General features: G+C 35.7%; 1 protein-coding gene and 1 long non-coding RNA gene across 2 annotated transcripts; one reads left to right on the top strand and one right to left on the bottom strand.

Moving 5' to 3' along the window:
- Window positions 1–4,550: 4,550 nt before the first annotated feature.
- LOC145938044 (uncharacterized) lies at window positions 4,551–5,644 on the top strand. Its single transcript, XR_014425672.1, has 2 exons — window positions 4,551–4,913; window positions 5,001–5,644. It is a non-coding gene; the product is annotated as an uncharacterized LOC145938044 (long non-coding RNA).
- Window positions 4,854–6,588, bottom strand: LOC145938034 (uncharacterized). Its single transcript, XM_083041362.1, has 5 exons — window positions 6,361–6,588; window positions 6,195–6,274; window positions 5,947–6,110; window positions 5,673–5,865; window positions 4,854–5,606 (listed from the first exon to the last, which is right to left on the bottom strand). Exons 1-5 carry the CDS (start codon window positions 6,375–6,377, stop codon window positions 5,443–5,445), a joined length of 618 nt encoding a protein of 205 aa, XP_082897488.1. The 5' UTR covers window positions 6,378–6,588; the 3' UTR covers window positions 4,854–5,442.
- Between the last annotated feature and the right edge of the window lie 3,941 nt (window positions 6,589–10,529).

The following is a 10,529-nucleotide window of genomic DNA, read 5'->3' as shown; positions in this document are numbered from 1 at the left end:
TATTAGGATTATATGGACGCAGTTATGAAATATGGAACCAACTACCAATTTTTTTTATTTCGAGATTTCTATTGCAAATTGTGCCTGATACATTCAGGCACAATTTGTAATAAAAATCTTGAAATCGAAAAAATTTATGATTGGTTTCGTATAGCATAACTGCGTCCATATAAGATAATAGTAAGGATAATATAAGATTAAAAATTAGGATATTAAGATGGGAAAGATTAAAATATTAGGATATTAAATATAAAATGTGAAATAATCATGTTTCGTGTCCCAGTTTTAAGTGATAACGAAATCTGTCTCCATTTCTTCTTAACCATGCCGAAAATTTACTACTTAATTCACTATATGTCGAGGAATTATGTATATTTAAAATTGTTCCTGAAAAAAGTTTAAAATTATAAAAATTATGTATTTAAATTTAAAAAATTTAATATATTTAATATATATATATTTAATTAAAATAATATAAAAATATATTTAATTAAAATAATTTAAAAATTACCAATAATAATATCAGAAAATATTGTGTTCTTTATCCCTTCGGTTTGACGTTGACCATCCCAAGTTAATCCTTTGGCGAGTTTATTTGTGAGAGTTATTACTAAACTATTGATTAAATGTTTTTCTGCATTTTGCCCACCAATAGTTCGAATTTTCTTTTGCTGTAGGAATATAAAATACATTATTTTCAATATTAATTTATTTCGTAAAATAATTTATAACTTACAAATTGTTTTCGGAGTTCATCATTATTTTGTAATTCATTACAAAAACGCTTAAAATTGTCTATATCATCCAATGGAAAATCTGGCAATAAATCAAATGACATATTTGGCGCTGTCAAGTTTTGGTCATCGTTTAATAAGGCTAAAATGTTATCTAATTTCCGATTCAAAGTACATATCTTCGATTTTAAGTAATCCACTGTAAAAGTTTTTTCTATAAAAAAATTAGAATTATTAATTATTAGATTAGAAAGATAAATTCACAAAATTTGTTACTGTATACATATATACATATACCTTTGCTTGAAGTTATATTTTCTTTAATAACAGTTTCAATTTTTTGCCGTTTTTTAACTTTTTCCAGTTCTAATTCAGAATTATTTCTTACTATTTCAAGAAAAGAAAAGTATTAGTTGTTTTATAAAAATAATAAAAATATCAGATCATTTAGGAAACATATGGAAATGACATACAAACAAGATTTCTTTTCATTTTACGTTTAGGAGAGTTTTCTTCACTTTTTTTCCTTATTTTTAAATTGTATCCAGGATTATAATCAACTAAAAAAATATGTTAAAGACATAACAAAAATTTAAAATTAAAATTAAGATATTATTACATACTATGTTTTATTGTAGGAAATAATTTTTTTCTTTCTGCACTTGATGATTTTGGAGATATTTCCGTTTGTTTGTCTGTAATATATAAAAAATATCAATTTTAATTAATATATTTTAAAATATTAAATTTTAGTTTTAAATATAAATTATATACATATTATTAATAGCAATTAATTATTAAGCTCGCAAAATTTCTTCATTTTCTGAGAAATAATCACCGTAATCCAATGGTTGCGAATCTAAATTAGTATTTGATAAGGATAAAGAATTGTTGTTTTCATTTACATCTGAAAAAAATATATGATACATAAAAAACTTTTATCATAAATATATATTATTAGTATAATAAAGTGTGTATATAAAAAATTTTTAAAATCGATTTTTTCTTTTAATTATTGTTGTACTTGAAATTATTATATTATTTCAAATTGATTTATTTTTATTTAAATTTTACTAATGGTGTTGTGATTATTTCATTATTTTTTTTACTAATTTTATAACTGACAAAAGAAATTTTAAATATTTTTTAGCAATTTTTGTATTGAAAGTGCAAACAATATAAAATTAGTTTAAAAAATTGTTTTATAATAAAATATAATAATGCTAGTAGTAATACTATGAGAGTTCTAACTCAGGTCCTCTGAGGGGGGTGCGGGGCGCGGGGGGTTCTCCGCGGCGAGGGGTATGACGTCACGCGGGGCGGGGGTATCTCGTAGGCGCGGGGGCTGACGTCACGCGGGTGGAGGGGGATGTTTCGACAAAAGAGGGGGAGTTTTCTGAGTGCAATATTTGTAGATGGTATCTTTACGACTTTTTTATGAGGGTTCTTAGACATTTTCCCCAAAAAGGTATAGAACAAGCGCCGATGATTAACAATTTTGTACCCTCGTTAATATAATTTTATTACAGAAGCGCCGATGTCCGGCTGCTCGTCAACGGAGCGTTCTAGAATCCATTAAAACTATGTTTTTCATTTTATAGACATTTTATCATTAGGAAAGGAATGAAGATTTTAAGCCGACGCTGCGACGAACATGTCAAACTTGATTTAATAGGCCTCTACCTATTTGCGTTGACGTTCGGCAGCTTGTACCCTCGCGGAAAATCTCCCATAAAAACGAGAGCGAAACATTTTTCTTAATATTTTTTAAGGAAGAATGCAACGTATCGGTGCCAACGTTCGGCTGCTTTGTACCCTCGCAGAAAATCGGTCGTAAACGAGAGCGAAACATCTTCCTAAATATCTTTTAAGGAAGAATTGCGATAATTTTGAGAGGGATGGGGGTTGAAACTTATGGAGAGAGTCTGTCTCCGCGTCAAAAAGTCTTTAGCATTCGACGAGTTAAAGTGTCCTATGCGAAGTGTCAGTGGTACAGTGTAGTGAGTTAAAAAGAAATGGAAAATGATAATAATTTCGAAGCGATATTAGACGAGTCGTCTGACGAGTCGTCTGACGAAGATCACGCGCTGTCGGATGACAGTAATTATATTAGTGATTGCAATGAGGATCTTACGGATATTGACGACAAGGTAGTGGACAATTCACAAATCCTTGCGCTAAACGGACGTACAAAAGTTTGTACAATATACTTTTATTATTCGACGGGTACTGATCAAGCTCTATGTACTACATGTATGATCTCTATTCAAGACTTCGGGCACATGTATGCTGTTCGGAAGCATGTGATTCAATTACACGACGCAGTGGAGAGTCGATCGTGCTGCAATTGTAGAAATCCATTGTATATAATAATTCCATGCAATATGTGCCCTATTTGCACACAATAAACTTTGAGAGATTGTGCTGGGACACTTAAAGTGAGAATTCTGAAAGTGAAGATGGCGTCTCAGGAAAGATTGAAGAACATTCCAGTGACTTCGATTGTGCATTATTTAAGAAATCGCGAACTTGATGTGCAAAAACCTCAAGCAAGAGATGTGACCCATTTTCTGCAATCTCATGAAAGGCAATTATTGGGAACTACCGTATGTCACTGCGTCACATCATCTAAACACAACCGAATCGCGTGTTTTCAGCGTCGATATGAAAAGGTATTCCATTTTTTAAGTGGAAAACCGAAAGTTAGTAGGAACCCAATGAATATGACATTGCCACCATGGCCATTATTGCTATTACCATCCAACTCAGATGTGTTGCCATCCGAATCGGAGGAGTCGCCAGAACATAATATTCTGAACTCAGACTTAGAAATCGATGAGTCGGATGTGAGGGACGAAGATTGAGAGTGTGTTGTAAGTATTTCTTTTTAATTTAAAAATTGTTAAAATAATTAATAAAAATTTTTTTCTGTCACAGAAGAGACCCCTCGCAGTAGTCCCACGGCCGTCGTCTTGCCACCCCCACCATCGTCGGCACAGCCGCCCGACCACCTCACCACCGTTGCCGCCACCACTGCCCAGCCGCTGCTCCTCCGCTTGCCGCCGACGCATTAAAAATTTTTATATATTATAATATTTATATTCTTATCTTTATATTCTTATCTTTATATTCTTATCTTTATATTCTTAGTGTTTATATTCTTATCTTTATATTCATATTATATTATTATATTCTTATATATTCTTATATTTTAAATTTTAAATTCACATTCATACGCGCGCGCGCGCGCGCGCGCGCACACACACACACACACACACACACACACACACACACACACACACACACACACACACACACACACACAAAATTATAAATATTACGCATACTCATTTTAAGAATAAAAATTATTTTAAATATTAAAAAATATATAGTTTATTTTAGAATAATTCCTCTTTCCATCTATATTAAGAATATTATTATAAAAGAATTATATATTAATATTATTATAAAATAATTATATATTAATATTATTATAAAATAATTATATATTAATATTATTAAAATATTATTAAAAATTCTCTCTCGCGTTCACCTCGCGCTCTCTCTTTCTCTCCTAAGCGCTATCTCTAGCAGTCCCTAACCTCGCGTCATCTCTCTCTCTCTCTCTCTCTCTCCTCGCCGCAACATCTCTCTCCTTCACGTTCGCCTCACACCCTCTCTTTCTCTCGCGTTTCACCTCGCGCTCTCTCTTTCTCTCCTAAGCGCTACCTCTCTCGCAGTCCCTAGCCTCTCGGTCCCTAGCCTCGCGATCCCTAGCCTCTCAGTCCCTAGTCTCGCGATCCCTAGCCTCTCAGGGTGCCGGCACATGCAGCGTAACTTGCGTAAGCGTAACCTGCGTATTCTAGTAATTTTAACAGAAGTTACGCCATTTTGGGCTCGAGATTCACATAGGGCGTATTTTACGTAAATGTGAAAAAAGCGTAACTAATTTAACCAATCACAGATTAGAGTTTCTGTTAGACATTCTAACAGAAATGCAAAACAAATTTGTGATTGGTTTCGTAACTTACGCATCTGAAAAGGTACGCGTCATGTGAAGCCCGGACATGTGTGAAGCGTAATATTTGTAGTATATCTGCACTTAGTACACCTCGTGTGTTTTTGAGGCTATGTAAAAAGATTATCGGTGATACCATGGTAGACTCGTCATTACAAAAGGTAAAACTAATTTATATTTATATTAATTACGTTATAATTAATAATATATAAAGTTAAAATTCTAATACGAATCTTTTATATTAATAGGTGATTGTGGGATCAGAATACATAAATTCTGATTTATTATTACTTATTATTTGGAAACGGTGGCAGAGATGGAAGAAGAAGCAAACAGTTCAACAGTGGAAAATTAGAAAAAATTACTTATTAAAACTGTTTGCAATCTGGAAAATACTATCTGAAAAGAAAGAAGTTCGTCGTATGTGGGTGCGTCCTATATTCAGAGAAAGACAAAGATTATTACAAGGCGCCAGTGACAACCTAGTGAAGGAAATGGAGAAAGAGAAAACAAAGATTTTACATGTAAAAAGTTCAAGCAATTATGTATATAGATATACAATTATTTAACCTTACAATTTTGCATCAACATTTCTTGAGCAGTACATCAGATATAACAGAATCATTACAACTATGTATTATAAAATAAATTTGATATAAAGCTACTTTTTAACTTACCCTGATTTGATTCTTATTCATTTTTATTTGCAAATTTTTTGTGCGAATAATCACTGACGAGGTTAGTGGAATAATGCACTCTCTCTGCACCACGATACACGGAATCCAGTACAAAATTGTCAATATATAACATGTATAATTTGGCTGATATGCCTGTAAGTTCAGCATAAGACAAAACTGAAACAAATAGATAAGTTTCATTAATTCTCATGAAATATTTTAAGTATTAACATAAATACCAACCTCCTGCGCCAACTCCAAATACAATATTTGGTTGTTCTAATCGTTCAATTTTATACTTGGAAACATTTGCATTTTTGGTAGTCAATATTCTTAAAAATGATGGTATTTCTGGAATATTTGTACTCTGAAACTGTGATACATGACGGCACACTATTGAAATTGTGCTCTCTGTGTTTAATAATAAGTCAGATATCTGTAAAAAATGTACATACATATTCTTTAGTATTAAAATATATATTAAAATATATACATTATAGCGAACAAAATTACTTGCCTGGTTTACAAGTATCCCTGCATATTTTGTATCAAACTGTTGTAAAATTAGACACAGATATATTTGTTTATCAATGTGGTAGATGACAGAAATTTTTTTATGATTTTCATTTTCAATGATGCATACTTCTTCTGTATTCTGACATAAGCATTGCTTTACAAAAGCTAAAATAAAATAATTAATAATTAAAAGTATGTCTATGGATAATCTAAAATTATATAACGTTAATATTGCAAAGAGATTATTACGAATTAATGGCTCTCCCTCTATTACGATAAACTTTTGCATCCGTTCTGGCTTATTTTTTAGCCAGCTAACATGTAATTTCCTAAAATCAATTGTTTTGTATTATTTTATTTTGTAATAATAAGAACATAAAGTATAATCAGACTATAAAGCTACTTTTTAACTTACCCTGATTTGATTCTCATTCATTTTTATTTGCAAATTTTTTGTGCGAATAATCACTGACGAGGTACTGTTAGTGGAATAAATGCACTCTCTCTCTGCACCACGATACACTTCCGTCAGTTTCTTGAATCGGCGTAATAAAACAGCGTAGTCTGCGTATCCTAGTAATATTTTACGCCGAAGTGTAAAATTACTAGAATACGCAGGTTACGCTTACGCAAGTTACGCTGCATGTGCCGGCACCCTCAGTCTCTAGCGTCACGTTCCCCCTTCCCCGCATGACGTCATCCCCCACAAAGCCGTGCAACGAGCTACGTATGAGAGCTGGGACTGGTTACGGGTGGGAGAAAGATGGAGAATGGAAATGCATGCAAAGAAATTACATCATAATTTAGATTTAAAAACTCTTTATTCTTCTTTTAAATATTTTTTTTCTTACATATTATGGACTAAAAACTAAAGCTGCCAGCTCGCAATCGATGAGCTGATGCTTGTTGAAGGCGTCGCTCGCGCGTATTACATTTGATACTTCTTTAGGATTCGTTACATTGGACGCGATATTTGAAAATTGCGTAAACTTGATATCGACTGTATTGGTAATTTTAACCAATCGGTCAAAAGTTACATCAATGCAAGGATCGAGATCGAACATACGGTGTAACGTCGATTCGATCATCATCATGCATACATTTGAAGATTCAAGACTTATTAACTTGGCGTCGTTAATCGTACGAACTCGCACTGTTAACGGTCCAACGCTTATAAAACTGTAGGCATCTTTAAAATCGTTTCGAAGCAGATTCTGAATATTGTGACGTTGCTCGTAGAGTCCTTTCCACGCTTCGAGAGATAGTATCAGTTCCTTTCCTCGATGATCTCCTATGGCGATTTCCACGTAACTCGGTGGATCCACTTTGATACCAATTTCGAGGAATTTAAATTCCGTAGCTGTCAATGCGTATCGTCTGCCTAGTATACGAACCGCACGACGCTCCAATGAAATGCTGTAAATGAAATTAGTTTGAAAATAATACAATTTGTAAAAAAAAAAAAAAAAAAAAAAATATAAAGATAGAAAGAAGTTAAACTTACTCGTCACATTCATTCTCAAACGATGGAGTGTCATCACGACTCGGGATGTAATTATTCACAGGTCTGCCGGAGCCACTGCTTCTTTCAGCGTAGTACATATTTCCAGATTTTAAAAGTGACCACCAGTATGAACGGTTAACGCGACACTGATCGTATAAAGAAATTAATCGAGTGTTGTACATGACGCTTATTTTTAAAAATAGTGGGGTAAATGTGGCGGGAGATTCTAGAATACTATTGGCGCTATGAAATTTAGGAGAAGGGGAAACGGCACTCGGATAAAAAGAATTCTTAGAAACGATTCGTGAGGAAAGGATTGGGGAAGGGGAATAAGAGATAAAACACATTAATGTTTAAATATTTTATTTTTCCAAATCTTGCAATTCTTTCTGGCGTTGCGACCACCAGTTAAATATTTTGAATACATTTTGTAATGCGCAATTCTTAACATGTTTTCCACATCGCATAGTGTTTTTAACATCTAGATTATTTAGAGACTCAATATCGTCGTAATCAGCATCCAAGGTCTCAATAATGAAACCGTTTCCCGCATCATCCAATATATCGGCTAACCATTCTCGCTTCTCAAGTCCTTTTACATATACGAGAATGGATTCTTCTTCTTCTTCATGTGGTCCACCAATGATAGCTGTTGTAATCAAACGCTGAGCCATGCTGTATGGAACGTTTCCATCTTCCCATTGCAATCCATGATGATTTCGAGTCAACCATGAGGCTTGGTGTCTCTCCGATTTTATGAGTACACTCCATGGTACAGGACATGCGAAAAAATAATGTGACAAAATAAATCCTCTTCTCAGGATTGCCGCTTCCTTTACAATGAATTGTTTATTGAGGATAAACCCCTGTAGATCCACAAACGTTGGTACGGACATGATGAGATCTCTCTCTTCGATGTATCAGTTAAAAAGAAGAATGGCAACTATCTCATAACACTTTGATTTATATTCTGCTATGCTTCCCCCTCTCTCTAAATTGTTGGTGTGTTTAGGTGATTTTGCGCACAACGTTGGTCAACGGGTTGTACTGGATCACGCGATCATGTATGATGAGACAGTACGCAGTGGTATTCATCGGCACATTCTCCTTACACTCGAATTCCAATCTCACATCCACGGTTGCGCTCTTGACCGATTCGTTTTGTCGAGAACAATCGATGATCACGAACGGACCGTTACGTAGAAACATTGAGACGGTGAGACTCGGCTCGAGATACTCGTATCCATAATAGTTCTTGCAGAAACGCGCATACGTATCGTACAGAATCGACCATCTGTTTTTATCGAAATCCAGATTCATATCGTCGTACGGATAACATTCCGAGTTCAGATAGAGTTTCACATTGGTCATCTTGCAATCGTCGAATCGACTCATATCCTCAGACATGATGTTTTTCCGACCTGTCTGCAGAGCGAAGATAACATATCGTGGCTTCTCCAGCTGAGTCGCTGTCTTAATGGCCCATGAATGCTTGGTTGTACGCTGCAATAGCGGATACTCATACAGATCCCACGAGCGAAAACCCATGCTGAGGTAATGTCCGCTTTCCAGAGCGCGCAGCATCGACAGCTTCTTAATCTCGCTCAACAACACATGCGGCATTCGCCATTGTATCTTGAATATGTTGATCACAGCTCCAGCGTCGAATCTCCAATCAGACAATTGTTGTCGTTGCGCGATCGTATTAAGATTAACTCATGACGAGCGTTCATCACCACTCGTCTGTAATCCTCGCAAAATCCCAATAACATGTAGAGCGGTACGCAAAAATTGAAGTTTCCATTCGCAGTAGTCGGATCAGTCCAGCCGGCGTTTCTCATAATCACGCTTCTATCGGATGATATCGTTACATAGTTTTTGAGCAAACTTGTTATTCCCACGTTTCTATTGCGATCAATCTCCACGCCATCGAGTTCGTATCGAATCTCATCGAACATGAATGCGACACAATTATTTCCCAGTATCACAGCAGATCCTTCGGCTGGTTTATTTATCTTTAGTTCTCCCTCGATGTATAGGAAACTTTCATACGGCAACGTATACAGATCCTGTTGTTGTATGGGTATTCTTATCTCATCACTGTGTCCGAATGTTGTGTTAGCGAACGGGTTGTACGTGTGAGTCTCGATCTTGACGATGCGATCGTCGAAGATTGGCTCGTCTCCAATGTTGAGGATGTCGGTCATTGTTCAGATGTTTCGCACCGCGAATCCCAAAGATTGTAAAAACGCAACGTTTGATGCGTTCAGTTTCTTTTTCTTACTGCAACCGGATGATTGGATATTAGTGAATGTCGACGTTGTTGTTGTTGTCGCTGGCTCCGTAAAGATTGTGTTATCTCTCGTATCTTTCGATCCGTTCAACACGAGCATCTCATACGCCACACACGTACGTTATCGCTGTCGTCGTCGTACGTGCAATCTAATGGTGATCTCTTCTCCTCGAAAATCGAGCAATCGTCTGTCCTGGTCGACAACGCGTAACGTTAAATCCGTAATGCTCCGCACGATGATCGGCAGGTAAATGATGTGCGCCGGAGTTTCCGATATCTTATATCCTGGTGGTACCCTCGGTGAAAATTCATGTATCGTATGAACGAGTTTGCCGTTGCTGTACGCGCCCGCGGTCACATTACATTCTACGCGGATAATGTTCACGTTGATAATATTAATCGGCATGTCCGACTTATACCATTTTCGCGGCTGCAGTATACGGTTCGAGAATCCCAGCAGCGATCCAATGTTGTTAGGCTTGCTAAAATTCATTCTGTAGGCGCATTTGATCTCGCTCCTCATCGTATTATAATTAGCGCGGAGCACTATCGGATATTCTCCATCTTCAAAGTCACCGTCGTCATTCGTCCGAATATGCGTGGTGTCAGCGTGTTTTTTATCATCGTCATGAACAGCATGTCGCGGACGTTTTCGTAAAATTGCATGTTTCAAAAACTCATGTATCGCTTGCAGCTCGTACGATCCCTCGGGAATCGTAATTTCCGCGTCATCTTTGCCAAAGTAAAATTTATTATTCGAGGAATTCACGTTCGATATCGTGTGATA

The sequence above is a fragment of the Prenolepis imparis genome, unplaced genomic scaffold (genome assembly GCF_030444845.1).
Source record: "Prenolepis imparis isolate NDT839.2.m4 unplaced genomic scaffold, iyPreImpa1.0 SCAF_1, whole genome shotgun sequence".
NCBI lineage: Eukaryota > Metazoa > Arthropoda > Insecta > Hymenoptera > Formicidae > Prenolepis > Prenolepis imparis.
Note: the sequence above shows the minus strand (reverse complement) of the source record. Positions and strands in the feature narration are given on the sequence as shown.